The 26718-nt window shown below is 41.4% G+C and overlaps 1 protein-coding gene across 1 annotated transcript in view; it reads left to right on the plus strand.

The window, feature by feature from the left end:
- The window catches only part of CDH13 (cadherin 13), a 1030526-nt gene that overhangs the window by 995454 nt on the left and 8354 nt on the right, over positions 1 to 26718 (plus strand). The window contains exons 11-12 of the mRNA XM_082439035.1: positions 419 to 561; positions 22953 to 23186. Coding sequence (XP_082295161.1) covers positions 419 to 561; positions 22953 to 23186 — 377 coding nt within the window. The remainder of the gene's footprint in view (positions 1 to 418; positions 562 to 22952; positions 23187 to 26718) is intronic.

Genomic DNA, 26718 nt, shown 5'->3' on the forward strand with positions numbered 1-26718 from the left:
AGCGTCCATGTGCCTTGCCTGTACCTTCATGACAGTGCTTCTCCTGCCTAGTCTGCATACCAGATGCATCCAAGGTGTAAAAGCAAAAAAAAAAAAAACAAAACTGGACTTGGACTCAGGAGACAGGCTATGAACTCTGCCTCTGTGAGAGCTGGGCAGATAAGAGCTCCTTCCTCCCAGGCTTGTCATGAGGAATAAAGGAGGTGCATGTACAAAATATTTAAAACAGAAAAGGCCCAGAGTTAATGGTCAGTCATTACTTTCTGAATGAACAACTGTGCTATAATGATGTTTTTGGATTTGTATTAAGAATTATCTGGCAGCTAACCTGGGAGCTTGTGCCCAGTACTCCTTGAACATTTCTTGAATCTATTTTGAATGTAATCTGACGTTGTTTGGGGATTTTTTTTTTTTTCAGGTATTCTGTTTACAAGGACCCAGCAGGCTGGCTGAATATCAACCCCATCAACGGGACTGTCGACACCACTGCTGTGCTGGACCGCGAGTCCCCATTCGTCCACAACAGCGTATACACTGCCCTCTTCCTGGCAATTGACAGTGGTGAGTAATTTTTAAAATGCCAATATGTGAATATTTTTCGGTTATAAATATATTTTTACATTTTAACATTTCTTCTGGTATATGTAAAGGTGTGCTTGGGAAGAATTAAATGTGAGGGGGGCAGGGAAAGCAAATGTGTAAACACACATGAGTCAGTAAAATCCCCAAGTGCTGGAATTCCTGGGTCTTTGTCTAGTTAGGGGTCAGAGCAGCGAGCTCACTGGGCTCTGTCTCAAGTAGGCACCAAGGCTAGGAAGCCACATTGATGTCCTTCATCTTGGTGTCATGTTCTCATCTACAAGGAGGATTTTTTTACCTAATGCAAGTTGAAAGGAAGTCCCAGAGGACATCACCGACCCTGACAATTGAATTGTTCCCTCAGCTTTTTTCCTCTTATGATATGCACCATGGAAAGACATCAGGTCCCCTCAGCTGGTAGCTTCATAAGCACAGAACAATTGCTGTTCGTTCAAAAGCTAATAATGCAATATCCACAATTCAGACTCTGTTCCAGACACTGGGGATACAGTCGTGAACAAACAAAAATCACTGTCCTCGTGCAGCTGACACAGTCATGGAGAACGGAAGGAAACTGAGTAAAATACATACTATTCAGAAAAAAAAGAAAGTATACTATTTATGTATGAAACAGGAAAAAGAGATAGCAAATGAAAGGATGCTACAGTTTGAACCAGACAGCCCCGAGAGGCTCACTGAGGAAGTGACATTGAGTAAAAACATGAAGAAAGTGGGGATGGGGCCCCTGAAGCAATCTAAGGGAAGAGCAAGGAGGCTGGGGGCTGGAGCAGAGAGGGCAGCGGTACATGAAGGGGATGGGGATGCAGATCATGTAGGGTCACGTGGGCCTCTGTACAACCCTTGGCTTCTACTTTATGTTGAAATGGGATGCCGTAGCCAAGTTCAGAGTAGAGTTCAAAGTGCCATGATCATTCTGCTGCTCTGTTGAGATCAGACATAGGAGACAAGGACAGAAGTAGGGACACCTCTTAGGAGACTGAGGACAACCTAGGAAAGATGGCGGCTTGGACCGGTAATAGAGTAGGGGATGAGAAGGGATCAGATTCTGGAGATACTCCATATATTTCGGACGCAGAGCTAACAGGATTTGCCATTGGCTGAGATGGGGGGAATCAGAGTTGGTTTCCGGGTGTGTTAAGCTAAGGTGTCTACTGTGTCAATCACACAAGAAGTTTTGCTCTCCCTGTAATTCCTAAAAGTCAGCCGTTCATAGCTGAAGATTCGGTTTTGAGTCCTATATGTATATCAAAATGAATATTTTTATAGGGTTCTTTATATGTGCCTTCATTACCCAATAACGAGTGAACTAAGAATTCTCAGAGGCTGGGTACTTACACAAAACCAAGTAGGAGAGCACGTGTCTAAGAAGTGAGTGATCGGTGTGGCACCCAGTAGGCAGAGCGGGTTTCACAGTGAAGTCAACCTTTGAATCTGGCCTTGAAAGACAGGATTTGGATAAATGGCAGGGTCAGGAGGTCGGGGTGCCTGAGGGCATAGAGCAGAGGAGTCAAAATTAAAAGGGAGTGTGGCATGGGAGGTAAGAAAAGAAAAGAGAAGGGTTACATCCACTGTGAGTAAGTATGTAGAAACCTATTTGGATGTATACAGGAAAGTCATATCTTCAAGACATCTCAAAATCCGGGCAAGTCATCTGATAGAGCAGGCACCCAAAGGATCCTGTAAGTTCTTGAGGAGGAAACTGACACGATGAAATAGCACATGAACATTCATCAGCAGAGAGCTGGACCAGACACCGTGCTTGGTCCTGGAGACTCAAAGGTGAATAATACATTGTCCTTGTGCTCAGTGAGCTAATGAGTTACTTGGCAAGTTAGGCTAGCAAACAGAAGGTGGCAGTACACTGTCACAACTGTCCTACTGGAACTAAGCCCAGAGGAGCCCCTCATCCAGCCTCAGAGGTGGTCACGGGGAGCTTCTTGGTTGAGGGGATCTCTAAACCGAGTGATGAAAGATAGGTTGAGAAAAGGGAAGGCATTCTACTAGAAACCTGAAAGAAGGTGGCTATGTGAGACACTTAAACATCGGTCGGCAGTACTGGAGGCTCCATATTTACAGAGATAAGGTTACTAGGTCTTGTGTGGAATGCCCAGCTCCTATCACAGTGCCTGACTTAGAGCAGGCACTCATTTATATGTGGAATAGATCATAAAGTAGATCATGAAACGCTCCATATGCTATGCCAAGGAGTTTGATTTGGTTATCAAACTCCTCGAGAATAAACGCTGTACTTTAGAAAGATAACCCCCGTGGCAGTGTAGAAAATCAATCAGATCATGATGAGACATGAGGCAAGGAGGCATTAGAAAGCTGTGCAGAAATCAAGGTAAGAGAAGCAGTGGAAGTCATTTGGGTGGAGTGAGTCTGGAGCTGGGAAACATTGTTAGACATAGCAGGTATCTTAGTTGAAGGGGTCAAGGTATGCCTGTTGGCAACAGAAACAAACTAGAAAGGATGAATCTAGAAAACATCTGGATGGAAAAAACAAGGCTTTGAAAACAACACATACTCAATATGAAAGAGAGAATGGTAATACGAAGATTTCTAGTGAGAAATCTAGTCCATTAATAGAAATGGAACTGGTTTCAGAGGATTGTTCCCATGTTGTCCATATGGGGTGGATGTTGAGATGATCCCATGAGACACTGCAACATGGGACTGAAATAGAGGCCAGGAGGTTTTACTTAGGGAGTCACAATGCAAGAGATTGTCGCCATCAAAACAGATAAGTTTTGTAGAAGGAATAGGTCTAGACAGGAGTGCTAAGGGCCTCAACAATGGAGGACAAAAAGCCAAGAATTTTAAAATGCTATTCAAACAAAAAGTATCAATTATAGATCAGCTAAAGTAATGATTTCAGAGTTCTGTACTACGTAAAAGTATCTGTACTTGTAGAGAAAATTCTCAGCTAAGAACACCATGAAGGAAGTTTGAAACCCAGCAAATAGTTTAGTTATCATTGCCTTATAAAATATTTTATGCAGTTATTCATCCAAAAAACTAGAAATGAAATACACTTCAATTTTTGCCGGAAACAGGAGTCTTCTCTCCAGATGTGACTGGGCAAGCTCCTTATAGATTCTGAGGCTCAGTTTCTATAATACTTCTACAAAATGAGGAAGATAATTTCTACTTACGAGGTTGTCGTGAGAAAATGAAGTGCTGTGCCCTCTACACTCTCCATCAAAAGCCATATTAAATGTTCAGTAAATGTCAGTCCCACCCCAATGGGGTTATAGACAGGAAGGAATACGGCCGAGAATGGTCCTCAAGAAATAATGCAGTTTGAAATCTATTTCTTATCTAACTCTGTTAATACTAATATCAGACAAGGACATTCCAATCTGGTGTCACAGATGTTTCCAAAGGATAGAAATGTCCCTGAAGATGGAATGATAAATAAAAAACAAGTTGGCATTACTATATAGAACCATCATTAGAGATGATAATCTTGAATAAGGCTCAAAAGACTTAGCGCAAAAAGAGAATAAATTTTCAAAGACCTCATAAATCAGAGTAACTTTTGTTTAAAGGCTCGTTTTTGTCACTCACTGAAAACTTATCTCTAGATATTATGGTTAACCAGGAAAAACCAACAGTAAGTGCTGTTAGATCAAAGTTAGTAGTACTAACTGATGTCTCAGTGTTATCCAAAGTAAGCATTTGATTTTATTAATTTTATAGAAATTCAGTGTATTTGATGGAATGAAAGAATAAGGAATTTTTGTCATACAACACGAGGGAAGCTAAAGCAAAATAAATTGATTTTCTCCAAACAAGGAGTCACTCAGGAATTTATGCCAAAACATGTCAATAAAATATATGGTCATGGGAACTTTATGGTAGGATGTAGTAGACCCGTGTCCCCACTGCAAAAACTAGAAAAATCTGGATAGATTACAAAGATCTTAATTATAAAGGCATCAGAGAGCTGCAGAAGCAATGAAGCCTAACTCAACTAAAAACTAAAATAGGAAAGAAGAAAGAAACATTCTAAAAAAAGTGTAGGGCCACCAACCACTTTTTTCTCTCTGAGACTATTTTAGATTCTGGGTGAGGATCAGGCCTGACCCAGGCAGGGCCCAGGATGGAAAGAAATAAAAGAGAAACACTTGTAACGGTCATGTGGCTGGTGTGACAAAGTGAAAACTTGAGGGCTCTTAAGCACATGGTTATAGATAAATGCCTTTTAAAGGGCAGAGTAAAATCTCCTGGGGTCTCACTGAAACAAACACCTAACAAAGCAAGCAAACTTACCTTAAACACACAGCCATTCTCTCTTTAAGACATTTGCCAGATTTTGAAGGTATGAGGGATTGGAGGATGGGATGGCTGATGCTATAGACTGAATGTTTGTATCCCCCCCAAATTCACATGTTGAAATCTAATCCCCAGTGTGCTGGTATTTGGAGGTAGGGCCTTTGGGAGGTCCATGGGGATGGAAGCCTTCATGAACGGGATTAATTCCCTTATAGAAGAGATCCCAGAGACTTCCTTCACCACGTGAGGACACAGCACAAAGACTATATTGAAAACTACAAAACACTACTAAGAGTTTTTAATCCTGTGTAAATAGAGACCTATACCATATCTGTGGATTAGGAGACTCAATGCTATTAAAATCTCAGTTCTCTCCAAATGGACCTAAAGGATTCAATGCAATACCAAGCAATATCCCAGGTTTTTGTTTTGAGAAAAAGGGGAAGAAACAGATTATAAAATTCATATGGAAATACAAGGGGCTAAAAATAGCCAAGGAAATCTTGAAGAATAAGTTGGAAGACTGACACTACCATATATCCAGACCTATTAGAAAACTGTAATAATTCAGGGACTTCCCTGGTGCTGCAGTGGTTAAGAATCCGCCTGCCAATGCAGGGGACATGGGTTCGAGCCCTGGTCCGGGAAGATCCCACATGCCGCGGAGCAACTAAGCCTGTGCGCCACAACTACTGAAGCCCATACGCCTAGAGCCCACGCTCCGCAACAAGAGAAGCCACTGCAATGAGGAGCCCACGCACCGCAATGAAGAGCAGTCCCCGGTTGCTGCAACTAGAGGAAGTCCACATGCAACAACAAAGACCCAACACAGCCCAAAATAATAAATAAATAAATAAATAATGTTTTTAAAAAAAGAAAACTATAATAATTCAAACTGTGTGGTGTTTGCTCAAACATAGAAAAAACTGACCAGTGAAATAGAATAGAGAGTTCAGAAACAGACCCACACATATACAGTCCCTGATTATGACAAGGACAGCATGGTAGTGCAGATGAGAAAGCGTGGTCTTTTCAATAAATAGTGCTGGGTTAATGGGGCACACATATGAAAAGAATTATCCTGACCCCTCTCTTATGCCATATATAATAACCAATTCTAAATAAGTTACAGGTCAAAATATGGAAGGTAAAATAATACATCTTTTAGAGAAAAACATATTAGAACATACTGATGTCCTTGGCATAAGAAAAGTTTTTTTAAACAGGACACAAAAGTACTAACGACAAAAGGGAAAAAATGATAGATTATATTAAAATTAAGAACTTCAGTTCATCAGATTATACCATCAAGAATATAAAAAGCGGGGATTCCCTGGTGGCGCAGTGGTTGAGAATCTGCCTGCCAATGCAGGGGACACGGGTTCGAGCCCTGGTCTGGGAAGATCCCACATGCCACGGAGCAACTCGGCCCATGAGCCACAATTACTGAGCCTGCGCGTCTGGAGCCTGTGCTCTGCAACAAGAGAGGTCGCGATAATGAGAGGCCCGTGCACCGCGATGAAGAGTGGCCCCCACTTGCCGCAACTAGAGAAAGCCCTCGCACAGAAACGAAGACCCAACACAGCCATAAATAAATAAAAATAAAAATTAAAAAAAAAAAATATATATATATATAAAAAGGTAACCCACAAAGTAGGAGGTATTTCTATGACAAAGGAATCCTACAATCTATATGCAAAAGACATCACTCAAAGAGGAATGGGTAAGGGACTTGAACAGGTATTCACAACTGAGGATATAAAAATGCCAATAAACATGTGAAGAGATGCTCAACTTCATTCATCAAGGAAATAAAAATTAAACTATCCAAATATAAACTAAAATACAAATTGATCAAGGAAATGCAATGAAATTCAACATTCAGCACACCTTCAAAATGACTGAACTGAAAAGATGGAAAATGCCAAGTGTTGGCAAGGATATGAAATCATTAGAACTCTCATATCCAGCTGCAAGAAGTGTAAACTGGTTACAACTACTCTGGAAACTGCAAGTATCAACTAAGGATGAACATATGCATCCCCTATGATCCAGGAATTACATGCCTAGCTGTACATCCAACGGAAATGTGTGTATCTGTTCACCAGAACCCCTATGCCAGAATGTGAATAACAGCACTATTCATGATAGCTCAAAATTGGAAACTATCCAAATGCCCAACAAAAGTAGAATAAATAAATGGTGGAACATTCACACAATTGGGTCTATACAGCGCTGAGAACGAATGATGTGCGGCTATTCACAGCAACATGGATGAATCTTGCAAACATAACATTGAGCAAAAAGAAGGCTGAAGCAGAAGATCACATATGGAATGATTCCATTTATATGAAGGTCAAACAGGCGAGACTAATCCATGCTTCCAGATTACGTTGTGGAAGGGCTCTTTTTTTTTATTGAAGTATAGTTGATATACAATGTTGTAAATAACTATATATATAGCTATAAAAGAATATATATATTCTCTTTCAGATTCTTTTCCCTTACAGGTCATTTCAAAATATTAAGTTTAGTTCCCTGTGTTATATAGTAAGTCCTTGTTGTTTATGTGTTTCATATATGATAGTGTCTATCTGTTAATCCCAAACTCCTCATTTATCCCTCCCCTTGCTTTCCCCTTTCGTAACCATAAGTTTGTTTTCGATATCTGTAAGCCTCTTTCTGTTTTGTAAATAAGTTCATTTGTATCATTTTTTTAAGTGAGATTCCACATATGAATGGTATCATATGATGTTTGTCTTTCTCTGTCTGACTTCACTTAGTATGATAATCTCTAGGTCCACCCATGTTGCTGCAAATGGCATTATTTCATTCCTTTCTATGGCTGAGTAATACTCCATTGTAAATATGTACCACATCTTCTTTATCCATTCATCTGTTGATGGACATTTAGGTTGCTTCCATGTCCTTGCCACTGTAAATAGTGCTGCAATGAACATCGGGGTGCCATGTGTCTTTTCGAAATACGGTTTTCTCTGGATATATGCCCAGGAGTGGGATTGTAGGATCATACAGTAGCTCTATTTTTAGCGTTTTAAGGAACTGTGGAGGAGTTTCTTGATCTTGTATATACTGGGCTAACTACATGGGTGTGTTCAGATTGTGAAATTTCTTCAAGCTGTGTATTTGTGGAAACATGAAAGTTTCTATATTTCAATACAACTTAAGAAAAAATATATATATGGCTACACAGAGAGCGTGTCCCTGGTCCACTGTGCCTTCCCCAGGAGGCTGTGACCATTCATGTGCTGTTTAAGTATCTGTTACCCTAAAGCTAGACTCTCAGCATCTTGTAATTCTAAGGAAGGACAATCCCCAGCTGCTGGGGGGGAGCGGGGAGCAGGTGGCAAAACTGCCAGGAGGGGTGAATGACAGGATGTCTGCAGAGAGAACAAGGTGAAGCATGCGCTCTGCAGTCCCTATAACACTTTGCAAAAAGCGAAGTGACCCCATCATAACTCCTACACACAGCTCTACTTACTCAGTTCAGAACAATGGTAAGGCAGCACAGAAAGAGAATATACTTTTTAGGTACCTCTTAGAGACTAGAAACTGTGATATCAGAATGGAAGAATGTAAAAAGATAGATACAGGGCTGGAAATCTGTTCTGAGTTAATAGAAATTAAAAACTCTTTGGACCTGTTTGCTTGTGGGGCCCCAAAGCAAGTCTATATAGATTCCAGAATCGCGCTTCACAATAATATTGATAATGCCCCGGTTATGGATGACTCGGGGAGGAAAAGACACTAATCACTCCCTACATATAGAGGCTAGGTTGTAACCCACAGGACACTCAAGGATGTACAAGGCACTTTTCGTAAACTGTTATCGGTTTTAATGAGCTATAAATTACCTAACAACATTGTTTTATTATAAGCGAAATGCTTTTGTTTTGCTAAAGCAGAAATGGCTGTGGTTGAATGATTGGCACAATAAAGCCTTTCATCCTACAGATCAGTACGGTGTGACCTTTCATGTTGGCGAGCAGTTTACCTTTAGAAACGAATATCATCACTTACCTTATGTGGCCCAGATTAGTGCCTTCAGAGTACAGGAACTCCTTCATTAGAGACTTAAACGAACACAGAATTTCTGGCATGTGTTAAGAAAGGGGAAAAAAAAATAATGACTGTTAAGGAAAATACCAAGATGGAGAGACGACATTCAGGAATGCAGTCAGGTGGCATCCCTTTGGGGATGTGCTGACAAGGGGCAAAGCAGCAGCAATTAGCACCGGGCAAATCCCAGTGTGATTATCATTGCTGCTCAGGTAATCACCAGAAAGGTCAAGTGTTAGTCTCACTGTCTTATGTGGGCCGAAAACTGCCACAAGCAGTTTCTGGTAAGAGTTCTGGAATCCCACTGGAGATTGTCATGGGCAGAATGGCATAGCCGGCTGATGCTTCTTGGCTTACTGCCGTCTGCTCAGAATTCTATCAGGCTGGTCTTCCTACCTCCTTCTCACCTGTAACCTCATCTTTCACTCCTCCTCCTGTTCTGAAATCGTATAGGGTTCAGCGTTCCATGATTGTTATTGAATGGCTCTTATGCCCTCAGAGAAGTTCTAAATTGTGATTCCAAATGCCAGACGAATATTTTGCTTCAGGAAGTTCAAATGCCCTTGCTCCCTGCACCCAGGCTATGCAGAGAGTTTAAAGAAAAAAGAAAAAAATTATCCCTCTTAGTTCTTACTAAGGCTTGGTGCATACGAAATAGTTTGAACCAGGAAACGCGTACTATCTTTAGCGTCCATATGAAGCCTTTATGTGATTATCAAGTGTCACATCCCCATCTATTTTCATTTAAAAGAATAAGGGAATGATAGCATAAAAACAAGCCCAATTATCGCTAAATTCAGCAGCATGTTTTCTTGACTTAGCAACTTGTATAAAGTATGTTTGAGTCTGTCGGTGAAAAATGTGCTGTGGGTTACCAAGAAGACCCAGATAGAGAACCAAACATAATAGCTGTAAAATTAAAATGGAATTGACTAAGATAATGATTTTTCATAAGCTAAGATATATCATGTCCTAACCTGTCTTTTCCCTCAGTCTCCTATATAATAGACGTTCTGATAACACAAACTGATTCTAAATTGAAATATTGTGCAAAATACTTTTAAATTGATTAAAAGAGAAGAAAAGTTATTTGGCCCCATAGTGAAATGACCGCAAAACTACAGGATAACAATGGCCCCCAAACTGGGGATGACAGGGATCTGAACTTCAAAAAGATGCCTCTTTGTGTAGATCAACCAAGACTGCTTAGGGGATGTAGTAAAATTATTTAGATTAATTCTACTTAAAAGATGCTAGTTTGGATAAAATCAAGCCATTAGTTATGATGGCAACCCAATTAAGCCGGTTTAACACCCCTTATCTCAGCTGTTATAGTAATTGAGGAAGAAAAATAAATTGAAGGCCCAGCCATCATTCCTCGTTATTTCAAGTACCAGTAAAATATCAATCACGGTGAAAATACTAGCTACAATTTTGTCACTGACAAAATGGCCCAATAAAAGAACTCTTGAGATCTGGTAATAGAAAGGCTGTGATCAGAGCCATCTGTAGGCAGCAAGTACACTCCACAGAGAGAGTGGGGCCTGGTGCTCTGCTACCCCTCGGAATGGGCCAGCTCCCCAACTTCACTGTGCCACCATCAGTATGAGACTTAGGCCCTCTCAGCCTGTTGCCCTACCTGCAGAGTAAGGATAATGCCACCTGCCCTGCTGAGTTGTTACAAGGATGGGAAATCATGAATGCAAAATTCCTGGTGCCTTGTAAGGACTTTAATATTGTAAAACTTAAATATTTAAGTCAACCCACTTGAGCTGAGTTATGGACTGATTTTTCTAAACTTATCATTGCAGAGTCATCAGTGTCTGAAGCAACTATGACATGCCATCTGACGACCACCCTTGTGGTGGTCTGAGCATTTTTCTAGAGAAGGGACGGGCTGCAGAGCCCTCCACTCGGAGTAGGGCTCTAAATCAGAGAATTAGCCAGAAAATGCTGCCTTCGCCATGGGCATCAATTCATGGAGCTTGCTTCTGTCTGAATAGGGAGACTTAAGCCACCCTTCATCTACCTGACAGCAGGACATTTCCATGTTGACCAGCCAAATCAACCATCTTAAACATAATGTTTTCAAACGTTATTGGGGAAAAAAGCTGATTTGGGCATTAAAATACTGTCTGCAATGCCCATCTATGCCAGCTCAGTCCATCCTGCCGAGGGGTCTCTTAGCTTGTACTCCTTGGTATTCCCTCTTCCCCAGCTTGGGTAATAGCGTCACCACCTGCACGGTCCCCAAGCTGGAACCCCATCCCCACTGAGGCTCCTGCCCCATCACTCCCAGTCCAGCTCTCACTGTCTATCCAGCCTCCTGAATCCAGCCTCTGCTCTTGCATCCTGGCTGCCCTCACCTCATCCCCCATCGTCAGTCCGCATTACTGCACTGGCCGCCCAGCTGGTCCTCCTGTGCCCTCTCTCCTCACTCAAGCCCTCTCCTTTCCCTGCCTCCAGCATCCGCTGCTGTTATCAAAGCCAGCATCCTGCTTAAAAGTCTACGAAAACTTATTCCCACAAAATAGCCACACGATTCCCTCCATCTAGAGCAACCTTCTCCAGCTACACAAAGTATTCTCGCTTCTAAGCCACATTTTCATGGAGCCTTTGGAACTGTCCCCAGACAGTTAACTATTCCATGCCGCAAGCTCCCGTGACATTTTATCCTCATGTCTCTTCCCACACTTAAAGCGCTATCCTGCATCTGTTTACATATCTGTTCCTGCCACACTGCTAACATTTCAAGAACAGGCACCCTGTATGGTTGATTTTTGTACATATCCAGTAATTCACAGGGCAGAGCCCCAATAAATAATTATTAGCTGAACGAATAAAATAAAACTGTCATGTTTAAATATGGCCTCCAAATCAACTATTCCCCTACTTTGGCCTTTTCTTTAAAGTCTGTAAAACGGAAACAAAAAAAGCCAAAAGGTGGAATTTTTTTTTTTAAACAGTTCAGGTTTCAGATTATTTCTCCTCCAAAAGAATTTTTGAGTCTGAATTATGTGAATAATTGCCTCAGCTCTACATTGAGTATCACCCGTGGAAACCTGGCACTGCAGTTTGGAAATCTATTTTCTACCAGGTTTTTGGTTGGTTTACTATTAAATGTTTTCAAAATATAAAATGAGATTGGTAAGATCTCTATTAACAAAGCAATAAAAAATGCTTATGAATTAAAATGCAACGACATTCTTGGCTTACAGGGCATATGCCAAAAAAAAAAAAAAAGATCTGTAAAATACTGATCCTGCAAACCATAGTAAATAGAACACAGGGATGAACTAAGCAATATGAAGGGGGACCATACAGAGAAGAATCCTGGTTCACTCCCATTTCTGAGCAAAGGTAAAGATAGCTTAGAGCCCTGTTCACATGAAATAAGAAATGTGACATTTATTTGCTCACAGCTGCTTAGCAAAGGTTCAACAGATGCCCAGAAATGCGGAAGGAACTTGGGGGGAGTAGCTTGCCCCACCCAAGCATTCTGCCCTGACAGACAAGCCTCAGAATCTAGCAGGGGTGCCCAGCCTTCAGTCAGGGGCCACATCTGAACTGTGGTTCCTCATGAATTGGCCCATCCTCCTGATTTCCCTCCCAGAGTTGAGGCCTCAGGCTTTCCTGAGACACCCAGCTGAGGTCTCCCTCCTTGTACCTGGTGTGGACTCCCTACTCTGAGCCCCAGTTCCACAGACCCCAAACCACACACACCCTTGTTTCTACCCTAGGTGGGGGAAAGGAGGACACTTTCTCAGAATAAAAGGAAACGTATGGAAATATAAACACATATGATTACATGCATGGAAAGAGCAACACATCCTTAGCTTTTTCAAATCAACCTAAATTAATTCAAAACTCAACCAGGGGAGTTTAGGCTTTTTGAGCATGAGCCACCCATTCTCCTTGTGTGGCAATATATGATAAACACTGCATTTTCCTTCACCACACACACTCACAAAAATCTACCAGGTAGGTAGGTACCAGGTACCTATTATAATAGGATGGTGACGGAGAACAGTCCTGATGCTCAGAGCCCGTGGAGCTCAGAAATGAGCTTCCTGTCTTTCTCTCCTCTCACTTTCTCTTCCTGCGTTTTAGTCTTCAAGCAGGCAACCTCACTGTGCACACTATTCCCCATACAAAATTCATGATTCCCAAGGTAAGACACGTGCTACATGCCTCTAGGCCCAGTGACTCGAAAAATTTACTACCTTCCTTTACTTCTCAGAGCTAGCTTCTGAAAGTTCTTGCTGAGATTCAACCTTCTCTGCATATGAAGCCAGCCCAGCCAAATGTGGAAAGACCAGGGACCCTATTCTTCTAAGGGGACTCTCTTGAGGAGATGCACTGGGGTCTTATCTTACTAGTCTAGGGACATTGTAGCATGTGAAAATCTGGTCCCTTGCACGCACATGTTCATAGCAGCATTATTCATAACAGACAAAAAGTAGAAACAACCCAAATGTCTGTTAGCTAGTGAATGGATAAACAAAATGTGGTCCATCAGCTGAATGGAATATTATTCAGCTATAAAAAGGAGTGAAGTACTGATTCTTGCTATAACATGGATGAACCTCAAAAACATCATGCTAAGTGAAAGAAGCCAGACACAAAAGGCCATGTTGTATGATGCCATTTATAGAAATGTCCAGAAAACACAAATCTATAGAAAAAGAAAGTAGATTAGTGGTTGCCTAGTACTGGAAATAGGTATGAAGAGTTAGTACAAATGGGCCCGATGTTTCTTTTTGGGGTGATGGAAATGTTTTAAAATTAGATGGTGGTGGTAGTTGCAGAACTCTGTGAATTTACTAAATATCAATTCATTGTAAAAACAAATAGAGAAAAGAAAGAGGAATTGGAAAAAAATATTTTTAAATCCTTGTATAACTTTTGAGTTTACATTTCTGTTTCTGATTATTATGGTAATCATGGTTATTATTAAAGGAGATTGAAAAGAGAAAAGTATTATTTTAATGTTAATTACCTGGAGAGATAATCATTACTTAGGTTTTGATATATTTCTTTCTAATCTTTTTCCTAATCATATATATCTTTTAATTAGAATCACACTGTTTTTGTCTGTTATATCATGCACATCATATATATGTGTGTGTGTGTGTATATATATATGTATATATATATCTTTTGAATAATGGAACATATCAGAAAATTTCAGTGTTTTTTTGGCTAAGTGGAAATCCTGTTTGGTCAGGGTTCTGAGTAAAATAACATTCCCATAATTTAAAAAAAACAAAACAAACAAACAAAAAAAACTGGCCCTGCTTCTCATTACATCCACCCACAGCATCAAAGCAGTGCCAGGAGACCCACATGTGACATGTTTCCTTGGGTACAGGCCTTAGCTCCACCCACCTTCCACAAAAAGCAATGTATTGTTGGTCGCTTAAGTAACGAAAGCACAGAGATTGTTTTTTACCCTTTCTACCAATGCTTGATTTGATGCCAACCACAAGCAGCAAAATACCTAAACTTTGAGCTCCACAGATGAGTCTGGCGCAGATGGTGGGTTGTGCTACGATCACCAATCATTCCACTCCCTTGCTAGAGCTCCCAAAGTGTGCATGGCATGGGAATACTGTGTCTTATAGGCCACAGCCCTCAAACAGGTGACACACCACCAATGCTACAGAGCCTTGGACAAGTTACTTAATCTTTCTGAGCCCCAGTTTCCTCTTCTGAAAAAATGACGGAAAATTGGAAGGTAGAACCCCACGTGCTTAAAACAGCAACCTCTCTGGTTTGCTTGAACTTTTCTTACTCTGATTAACAGCAGGGGTTCAACTTCTCTCCATAAATCCTCACTTTCATTAGTTACATGATCCTGCTTCTCTTAGAAAACGCACAGCTCTGCCCCCAAATAAACCTAGAACACAAAAGTCCAAGCATCAAATGCTGAACCAGCCAGACCAAGGGTTTGGCCAGGACAGCTGGCATTGAGCACAGGACACCAACTCAACCGTCTTATGAGGAAGTTATCACCACCAAAGTGAAGAAGTACCAGTTAAATTGTCTTGGTTCAAAATCAAGCAGCAGGATCAATTTGTTCCTGTCCTGATCAATGTGTGAGGTATTACAAGCTGTCAGTGCCGAGTGGGAATGACGAATAAGGAAATGGGAGCAAGCAGTGGTCTAGAGCACAACTTCATGATGTCAGAGCATCTCTGTGGTCTTCAAGGCACAGTCCTCTTGATGGAACAGATTCACTCATTCAGATCCAGGAAAGAAAATGGTGACCGTTTCACCCATGTCAAGCCATTGTTTGGCACCATGAAAGCTTGAAACAAAATGAATGACCCACCAAGATGTGAAGGCTGTGGGGAGGAAGAGAGAGTTGTCGTTTAACGGGGACAGAGTTTCAGGTGGGGAAGATGAAAAAGTTCTCAAGATGGATAGTGGTGATCGTTGCACAGTGGGAATGTACTTAATGCCATTGAACTGTACACTTAGAAATGGTTAAAATGGGGACTTCCCTGGTGGCACAGTGGTTAAGAATCCGCCTGCCAATGCAGGGAACACGGTTTTGAGCCCTGGTCTGGGAAGATCCCACGTGCCGCAGAGCAACTAAGCCCGTGCGCCACAACTACTGAGCCTGCGCTCTAGAGCCTGTGAGCCACAACTACTGAGCCCACGTGCCTAGAGCCCGTGCTCCACAACAAGAGAAGCCACCGCAATGAGAAGCCCGTGCACCGCAACGAAGAGTAGCCCCCGCTCGCTGCAACTAGAGAAGAGCCAGTGCAACCAAAAATAAATTAATTAATTAATTTTTTAAATGGTTAAAATGGTAAATGTTATATATATTTTACCACAATAAAAAGTAGCTCGTAAGAAAAAGATACAAAAAATAATACTAATAATAACCCTAAATCATGGTTTAGGAATTTTAGTTTGCTTTCATGGTTGAAATGAGAGCCTGCAAGAATCAAGCTACACAGTGCAAGTTTGGACATAGAAAGCGAAGATTAACCCTTGCTCTAGAGAAGGAGGCCTGAGACTCACGGAGTTAATCTGAGCCCATCCTCAAACTCTCTGACCTCAGCCTCACAACAACTAAAACCAGGGTGTTCTAGATCAGCGGCTCTGAACGTGCTCAGAGCCCAGGCTGCGCTTCCGGTACTCCCAGTGACTGCGGACCCCTCGGTATGAACGGACGTGCATTTCCCTGGAGGCAGGACCATGACCATCAGATTCCCAAAGGGGAACCCAGCTCCCATTCAATTTAAGACCCACTGACAGGAGTGGTTCATCTCTCGGGACCCTTCCCTCTCCTGACACTATAAAGACAGAAGCCCTTGCAGACACGAGCAATCCCTCCACAGCTTGCGAGGTGGGACTTTCTCTGAGCCTTAATGTGTCCTCTGAGAATGTGGCCCTGGGTTCCTCTGAGGAGCTGCCGGGAGGAGCAAGTGCAGGTCTAGCTCCATATCCCTTGGGAGCTTAGAGTGGGCTCTTGGGAGCTTGGGGTTGCTGGTGGAAAGGGGGAGAGGAGGGCCGTGGGATTTTTGCTGAGTGCCAGGGAATACCTAGAAGCTCCAGTATTTCCTGGGCCCCCGGAACTATTGGAGCCAAAGGGCTCGTGAAGAACCATTAAATACTGAATCACATTTAAATTTTGGATGGTGATTTTTTTTCCATCCTGTGCATATAAACTGGGAGAGGCTTTCCCTGAGGATTTTGAGAATCAAGTCTTTACCTTCTCAACAAAAGAAAAAAAAGCTCATTTTACTTGACTTCAGAAAAAGACATCACCAGCGTGGCCTGGGAATAACACATGGGGAACTGAAGACAGTAGTATAATTAAGTTCATGAAAGGCCAATTCTTAACGACCATATTTCAAATACTCATAATGCCTTCTCATCCATTGTACCAAGTGACTTCATATTATATTCAGAGTGAAAAAATTATAATGGATTCCTCTGAGATATTCAATTAGTTCCATAAAAAGAGAAAAATATTTTTTCAGTAAAGAAATTCAACCAAATGACTAAAGCTGACAGTGAAAAACCAACTTCAAAGTAATTACGCATTTCCTTTGAGTTCTTGCGCTAACAAAAGTTGATGGTCTGCCACCATTAGAAATAGCCATCCTTCTGATGATTAATTACATTTGTGTTCCTATTTTAGCAGATACTTATTTGAATGTTTACTCTAGAACTGTCTTTGGGTGTTAATCTATTTAAATTTCTACCAGCCCCACTAAAGAGTATCTATTCTCCAGATGCAGAGACATAGAGAACAGACTTGTGGTTGCCAGAGGAGGGGGGGTGGGGAAGAGATGGAGTGGGAGTTTGGGATTAGCAGATGCAAACTATTATATAGAGAATGGATCAACAACAAGGCGCTACTGTACAGCACAGGGAACTGTATTCAAAGTATCCTGTGAGAAACCATAATGGAAAAGAATATGAAAAAGTATGTATACATATGTATAACGGAATCACTTTGCTGTACAGCAGAAATTAATACAACATTGTAAATCAACTATACTTCAATTAAAATAAAAAAAATTTTTTAAGAGTATCTGTTCTCATGCTTCATGAACCACTGATCAGCTTCCTTCAAGCTTGTTTCTTCCCCATTAATGGAAATCACTCCCAAATAAGTCACCAGTCAATATCAAAAAAACAAACAACCCAATCCAGAAATGGGCGGAAGACCTAAATAGACATTTCTCCAAAGAAGATATACAGATTGCCAACAAACACATGAAAGAATGCTCAACATCACTCATCATTAGAGAAATGGAAATCAAAACCACAATGAGGTGTCACCTCACACCGGTCAAAATGGCCATCATCAAAAAATCTACAAACAACAAATGCTGGAGAGGGTGTGGAGAAAAGGGAACCCTCTTGCACCGTTGGTGGGAATGTAAATTGATACAGCCACTGTGGAGAACAGTATGAAGGTTCCTTAAAAAACTAAAAATAGAACTACCATATGACCCAGCAATCCCACTACTGGGCATATACCCAGAGAAAACCATAATTCAGAAAGTCACATGCACCCCAGTGTTCATTGCAGCACTATTTACAATAGCCAGGACATGGAAGCAACCTAAGTGTCCATCGACAGATGAATCGATAAAGAAGATGTGGCACATATATACAATGGAATATTACTCAGCCATAAAAAGAAACGAAATTGAGTTATTTGTAGTGAGGTGGATGGACCTAGAGTCTGTCATACAGAGTGAAGTAAGTCAGAAAGAGAAAAACAAATACCGTATGCTAACACATATGTATGGCATCTAAAAAAAAAAAAAAAGGTTCTTATGAATCTAGGGGCCGGACAGGAATAAAAACGCAGACGTAGAGAATGGACTTGAGGACATGGTGGGGTGGGAAGGGGAAGCTGGGACAAAGTGAGACAGTAGCATGGACATGTATACACTACCAAATGTAAAATAGATAGCTAGTGGGAAGCAGCCGCATAGCACAGGGAGATGAGCTCGGTGCTTTGTGATGACCTAGAGGGGTGGGAGGGAGATGCAAGAGGGAGGGGATATGGGGATATAGGTATACATACAGCTGATTCACTTTGTTATACAGCTGATTCACTTTGTTATACAGCAGAAACTAACACACCATTGTAAAGCAATTATACTCCAATAAAGATGTTAAACAAACAAATAAGTCGCCAGTAATATCATCCTTGCAAAATCCCATTACTTCTCTTTACTCCTTTTGTGCGTCATAACACATTGAATTCTTGATCATTGCCTTCTCCAATTCATATCCCCTATGTCTTTCAGAAACTATCACCTGCTTTTTAAACTTTTAATCTGCTCTTTGGGGTTTCCTAAGGTGCCCACCCCCTGTCATTCTGCACTTTCACCCTGGGTAACCTAATTTGCTAGAAAGGTTTCGAAAGCATCTACATTGACAACTCCCTAATCGCTAAGTCAGCCCTGGCATGTCTCCCAAGCTCTGAGCACTTCCGTGTGGGTGCACTGAATTTGACGGGCTCTTAGCACAGTCAAAGCTGAGTTCGTTGTCTTTCTACTCCCCACTACCTTCTGCTTTTCTTCTGGCAGCCTCATCAACAAGATGAGACATTTATTTGCTGTTCAAACTGCCCATCATGACTCAATCTATTGCTGGTCTCCCTGCCTCCAGTGCCCAACATCTCCTGTCAATACCATTGTGTGTTTCTACAAATAACTCAGATCAGGTTGTTCCACTGCCTTTCTGAAAAACTCCGGTGGCTTCGTGAGTCCGGAACATCAGTACAAGCAACTAGTTGTGACAGTCAAGGCCCCCTTGCCCGACCAGACATCTGTCTCCAGCCGCATCCCCTGGCCACCCCTCTGTATGCCCTGCAGTAGGGACAGCCCCCTGGTGGCAGCTGATGACAGTGTTGGAAAAACTCTCGGGAGCTGCAACAGTCCATTCCCCACTCACCTCCCAATGTCCCCTGGGAGGCTGTCACAAACCGTTTCTCATCACCTTCCCGGGTCTGACAAGGGACCAGGCTTCCTGCCCACCCTCTTCAGCTGCAGCTGCATCTATAAAACTGCTGAAAAGCAGCTTGAAATTGGCTCCCCAGCAACAGGGCCTCCCTTCATTCGTGTTGTGGTTACGTGCCCCTTTCGTTTTGGCGTCCCCTGCACAAGAGCCACCTTTGCCTACTCATCCTTCTAGTGTCTATGTAAGTAATAAACTGCCCGGATGTGCAAAGGCTCATTGTTTCTTTTTTTTTTTTTTTTCCTCCTGGGTTTATTTATTTATTTATTTATTTTATTTATTTTTGGCTGTGTTGGGTCTTCGTTTCTGTGCGAGGGCTTTCTCTAGTTGTGGCGAGCAGGGGCCACTCTTCATCGTGGTGCGCGGGCCTCTCACTGTCGTGGCCTCTCTTGTTGCGGAGCACAGGCTCCAGACTCACAGGCTCAGTAATTGTGGCTCACGGGCCTAGTTGCTCCGTGGCATGTGGGATCTTCCCAGACCAGGGCTCGAACCCGTGTCCCCTGCATTGGCAGGCAGATTCCCAACCACTGCGCCACCAGGGAAGTCCTCATTGTTTCTTTATCAACAGACTCTGTCAGACCCTGCCTTGCCTTGCCCTTGACACCTGTACTCTGAGCTCAGACATTCACTCCCCTTTTAACCCCCATGTGGTTCATAAATTGACTTTAAACTTAATGTGCATTTCAAAAATAAACATACTACCAGATAAAATAAAATTAAGCTTGGAAATCTGGTTAAGTGCAAATGGGGATGGGTGGAAAAAAGGGAGCTAGCTAGACATTAGCTTAGTCCTAGCATACAGAATTAGAGTACTGTAATTCCAGAGGTGCATCAAACCCTTTTTGGAACAAGGCAAATCTGTACGCTTACTATTTGTGGCTTGCAAATTTGGCTGTAACTTTTCTCACAGAAAATTAGAAGCTATTAATGAATGGTTTGTCCCAAGAGCAAACCTCTAATGCATAGATGAGTAAAAATGAGAGGAAGTTAAATAAAGCCACGCTGAGTCTTATTAAGATTGAACACCCTGTTCTTTAAGTGAAAGACATTGCATAGGTGATTATAAGGACGTCTTAAAATAACGTTCCCTAAAATGAAAAACATTTCAAGAAATAACTGAAATATTGAATAAAAACAAGGCTTTAAAAATAAGGCCCAAAGATTATATTATGGTTGCTTCAACTGTCCCAGTAGCCAGTTAGTGACTTCATTTCTCATAACGAACCTGCCTTTCTTTTTTCTTTTTTTGCAGAGAATTATTGCATTTTTATTTAAAAAATTTTTTTTGTTTAGAACATTAAGTTTATTGAAGATTTTTTTATTTTTATTGCAATATAGTTGATTTACAACATTGTGTTAATTTCAGGTGTACAGCAAAGTGATTCAGTTATATATATATACACAGATATCGATATATTCTTTTATTTATTTATTTATTTTTGGCTGCCTTGGGTCTTCGTTGCTGTGCAGGCTTTCTCTAGTTGCAGCGAGCGGGGGCTACTCTTCATGCCGGCCTCTCATTGCAGTGGCTTCTCTTGTTGCGGAGCACAGGCTCTAGGCACGCGGGCTTCAGTAGTTGTAGCACGCGGGTTCAGTAGTTGTGGCTCGCAGGCTCTAGAACACAGGCTCAGTAGTTGTGGCGCACAGGCTTCCTTACTCCGTGGCATGTGGGATCTTCCTGGACCAGGGCTCAAACCTGTGCCCCCTGCATTGGCAGGCGGATTCTTAACCACTGCGCCACCAGGAAGTCCCGATATGTTCTTTTTTAGGTTCTTTTCCATTGTAGGTTATTACAAGATATTGAGTATATTGATTACATTACAAGATATTGAGTATAGTACAAGATATTGAGATATATATTTGTACATATATGTATATACATATATATATTCTTTTTTAGATTCTTTTCCATTATAGGTTCTTACACGATATTGAGAATAGTTCCCTGTGCTATACAGTAGGTCCTTGTTGGTTGTCTATTTTATATATAGTAGTGTGTATCTATTAACCCCATACTCGTAATTTATCCCTCCCCCACCATTTCACCTTTGGTAACCACAATAACCGGCCTTTCTAAATCTGTCCTGTGCTCCGGGCCAGCCATGCCAGCTCCCAGGGGCACCACCAGCCATCCCAGACCCTTTATCACCCACAAGAGAAAACACTGGATTAGGTCTTCCTCTCGTAGTCAGCCTCCCAGTCAGTGAAGAGGAATATTGCATATGGAATATGGTCATCTCTCACGGAATCTCCATCCTGTCTACACTGCCAACATGCAAATACTTGGCTGTTTAGATAAAAGGTTTAATTCGGTAAGCGAGGATAAGTTCTATTTCTCATCTCCATTCTTTGAGTGACTTTCAACGTGCTGGTATGACACGTATGTTTAAAGCTTAGCATTCTAAAGGTGAAGTCTGAAGAATGTCAGTCAGAAGTCTTACATATGATAAAAGGCTTTTCTTTTATATTCCACATATAAGCGATATCATATGATATTTGTCTTTCTTTGTCTGGCTTACCTCACTTAGTATGATAATCTAAGTGCAATCCCACTCCTGGGCATATATCTAGAGAAAACTATAATTCAAAAAAATACATGCACCCCTATGTTCATAGCAGCCCTATTCACAATAGCCAAGACATGGAAGCACCCTAAGTGTCCATCAACAGATGAATGGATATAAGGGGGAAAACATCAGTTTTTACTTTTTAATATTATATCCAAATAATATTAAGTTTCACTTAGAAGTGAATATATACATGCAGGATACTTTCCACTTTGCTTCAGTAACCCATAATTATTCAAAACCTAATGAATTAATGTCAGACTCCAGTTAAAATGACAATGTAGGGAAGTACTGTCTCCCACTATGAGTATAGGCCTCTAGAAATTAATACCTGGGAAAAAAAGGTTATGAAATCACATATAGGCATTCAACAAAAAAAAAAGATCAAATCTCTTTTCTCTTTGCTGAGGGTATATGTCTCAAACAGGTTTCTTCATATCTATGCCCCTCTCCCCTACCGCCCACCCCCCACCCCCCCCAACACATTTGATCTTGAACCTTTAAGTCTTGCTCTTCTGTGCTGCATGCATCAGTGCCCCCTCCTGTTAGAAAGAGGAATCCATGCCACTCAAGTATTTTTACTCAATAGGCTTAGAGTTAGAATTTTAAATTTAAAAACAAAATCCAAAAAAAACCCCAGATGAATGGATAAAGAAGATGTGGTATATAGATGCAATGGACTATTACTCAGCCATAAAAAACGAGTGAAATAATGCCATTCGCAGCAACATGGATGGACCTAGAGATCATACTAAAAGGCTTTTTAAACTGCTAAACTTTATCCAAAGATGGAAGCTATCCCTGTCCGTCCTGTTTGAAACCTGGTGACAACAGTAAAGGCATCTGGCATGCTGGGAAAAGGCACTGTGGACAACGACTCCTGCCTTGTACCGGTTGTGCGCTAACATCTCCCCCCTTTCTCTGTAGGCGACCCTCCCGCTACTGGCACTGGGACTTTGCTGATAACTCTGGAAGACGTGAATGACAACGCGCCCTTCATTTACCCCACGGTAGCGGAGGTCTGTGATGACGCCAAAAACCTCAGCGTAGTCATTTTGGGAGCTTCAGATAAGGATCTTCACCCAAATACAGATCCTTTCAAATTTGAAATCCATAAACCAACTGTTCCTGATAAAGTCTGGAAGATCTCCAAGATCAACAGTAAGTCCGCCGAACATTCTGTAGTTATCCTGCAGCTTTGAAGCCTAGTTTCCCTGGCGTGGTTTCTGTTCCCAGCCTGTTCCTCCTCCTCTCCGCTCTCGGGCATCCTCACATGGTTTGTTTCAAGCTATTCACACATTACAAATACTGACAATTTTCCTACCAGCACCTGTATACGATTTGTAAAAATATTGAATATCTGTTCCTTAGAAATGCAAACATGAAAGTTTTCTCCTTCGCTTCCTCTCTTTTCTATGCTGTACCCTGTATACTACACAGCCCATACTTTACACTCCACACTCACCCAGTCTTCAGCCTTCAAAAGCCAGGGGTCTTGGCTCAGCTGCCTCTCCTCTGTGTTTACCTTAATTACCTTAATTTTTCACCAGCACTTTGCAGAGATTTTCCATGCTATGCTTGCTTGCTCAAGAGACGCACCAGTACAAGAATCTTCAGGAAGTCTTAACCTCTAATCCTCCAACTTCCATTTTATGCTGCAGATCTCAGAATTGACTTTCTAAAGTGACCTTGACTTTGACTTTCGACTTTGATATCTTCTCCCATCTGTCCTGTTCCTCGTTTATGAAACTCGCAAGCAGTGTCCCTTTCTACCAGTCCCTGCACATGGACAGGTGGAATCTTAAAATTTAAATTTGAAACTTTATCATCTGCCTTATTAAGACTGAAATATCAATGTATTGAATTAACAAGTATCCCTGTATCACAACACCTTCTCCACCTCCCTCCCCTTGGCAAATGTGAACTCGCTACTAAGATCACCTTGCCTCGCAATAAAGCCCAAAACCGGAACTCACACATTATATACACTTTGCCATCAATAGCAGATTTATCCTGCGATTGACCCAGTCAGGGCTGGGCTCCCTGTTCGTACTTCAGCGGTACAGTTTTTGAGAGGGATGGGGAATTACCCATTTCATTAAGTTTTGAAAATGTATTGTACAGTCGTACATAAAATTTTCTATTAAAAAATGTCACGTTTTGTTACGGCCTTATCTCATATCTCATTTTATTGGTGTCTTTCTCTTGTCATTGATTCTCTTTGCCTGTTTGTCTATTTCATTGCTGTTTAAAGAATGAATTTTGTTACATTGATTATTTTTAATTAAAACAGCCCTTCTCTTATTTGAGGGGTTAGTGTTTTATTTGCTAGTTTTTGTGACTGTAGCTCATTTGAATAATCATCCCCAGTTCTTTCCAGCTGGAACTTTCTCATTTAAGAGTTTCTCCTCTCCTTGCGGGATATCAGAGAATGTTCCTCGTGTTAACCTGCCATTTCAGTGGGGTAATCACCCACATTGGTTATTTCTGATGCTGTAGCCTTCTGGATAGGATAATACTTCATCTGTTTTTGTTTTCAGGTCATCACACTCTCTTTTCCCTCCTGGTTTTATTTAATAGTTAAAATGCCTTCTCAATTCTTTTTCTTGTCCCAGAATTTTTTTCTGAATACTTAGCATTGTTTATGCCCAGAAAGGAACAGTTAAAAAAAAAAAAAAAAAAAAAAAGGGACTTCCCTGGTGGCGCAGTGGTTAAGAATCCTCCTGCCAGTGTAGGGGACACAGGTTCGAGCCCTGGTCTGGGAAGATCCCACATGCCGCGGAGCAGCTAAGCCCGTCTGCCACAACTACTGAGCCTGCGCTCTAGAGCCCGCAAGCCACAACTACTGAGCCCACGTGCCGCAACTACTGAGCCCACGTGCCACAACTACTGAAGCCTGCATGGCTAGAGCCCGTGCTCTGCAACAAGAGAAGCCACTGCAATGAGAAGCCCGCGCACCGCAACGAAGAGTAGCCCCTGCTCGCCGCAACTAGAGAAAGCCTGCGCGCAGCAACGAAGACCCAACACAGCCAAAAATAAATAAATAAATAAATAAATTTATTTATTTATTTATTAAAAAAAAAAAATCCGTAGTCATCTGAGTGATTGAAAAGCAAACAGCCCGAGACCAAAAACAGTGCCAGGTGGGGTGGCCACTTCTGAGTGCTGCCCAGTGGCCTGGGTAATGGCAGATATTCCCACCAAACGTGGGCTTAAAGATCCAGTCTCCAAGTTGTGCGTTGTGCTATGGATTCCCACCCAAACCTAGGGGTGCAGGCTGAGGCCTGATAGAGACTAGACTATAGAACCCATCCCCATAGCAACACATGGGGACCTACCCACCTTAAGAGTAAGTGGATTTTTCAGAACTACAATGAGGTATCACCTCACACCAGTTAGAATGGGCATCATCAGACAATCTACAAACAACAAATGCTGGAGAGGGTGTGGAGAAAAGGGAACCCTCTTGCACTGTTGGTGGGAATGTAAATTGATACAGCCACTATGGAGAACAGTATGGAGGTTCCTTATAAAACTGAAAATAGAATAACCATATGACCCAGCAATCCCACTACTGGGCATATACCCAGAGAAAACCATAATTCAAAAAGTCACATGCACCCCAATGTTCACTGCAGCACTATATACAGTAGCCAGGTCATGGAAACGACCTAAATGCCCATCGACAGATGAATGGATAAAGAAGATGTGATACATATATAAAATGGAATATTACTCAGCCATAAAAAGGAAAGAAATTAGGTCATTTGTAGAGACGTGGATGGACCTAGAGACTGTCATACAGAGTGAAGTAAGTCAGAAAGAGAAAAGCAAATGTCGTATATAAACGCATATATGTGGAACCTAGAAAAATGGTACAGATGAACCGGTTTGCCGGGCAGAAATAGAGACACAGATGTAGAGAACAAACGTATGGACACCAAGGGGGGAAAGTGGCAGGGGTGGTGGTGGTGGTGGGATGAATTGGGAGATTGGGATCGACATAAATACACTAATATGTATAAAATAGATAACTAATAAGAACCTGCTGTATAAAATATAAAATTAAAAAAAAAAAAAGTGAGTGGGTTTTTGTTATTGTTGTTCCAAAAATGTATTTTGATTATTTGAATTTGGATTCTTATATAAAAATGCTCTAAGCTGACAATTTCTTTTTTTTCTTTTTTTCCCAGCTTTAATGACCTTTAATTGACAAATAAAAATTGTATATATTTAAGATGTACAATGTGACAATTTGAGCGTGGATTTTTACATTATTTCTTCTAAATGTTGAATGTGATCTTTGTGAATAATAAATAATAATAATAAATTATTATATAATAATAAATAATAATAAATTTTCAGGGAGGAGTTCTTGGTAGTCAGTCATCTTCAGTCATCTTCACGAAAGTGGGTCCTCTTGAAATTGATTATAATAGCCCTGAACCATAGAACTCCTCGATGCTGGAAGTGTTTTATCTGGCACTTTCTGGTATGGTGGCCACCAGCCATGTGTGGTTGCCAGAAACTTGAGATGTGACTTCTGCAACTGAAGAAGTGAATCTTTATTTTTATTTGATGTTAATGGATTTATATTTAAGCACTCTTCTAGTTAAATGAATAAACTGCCTGTTTTGTGTGGGTTTAGTGGCCGAAACTCCACTCTTTTATTTGGAAAGGTCCAGCCCTCTCT

Source organism: Balaenoptera physalus, assembly GCF_965194825.1.
Source record: "Balaenoptera physalus genome assembly, chromosome: 19".
NCBI classification, from domain to species: domain Eukaryota; kingdom Metazoa; phylum Chordata; class Mammalia; order Artiodactyla; family Balaenopteridae; genus Balaenoptera; species Balaenoptera physalus.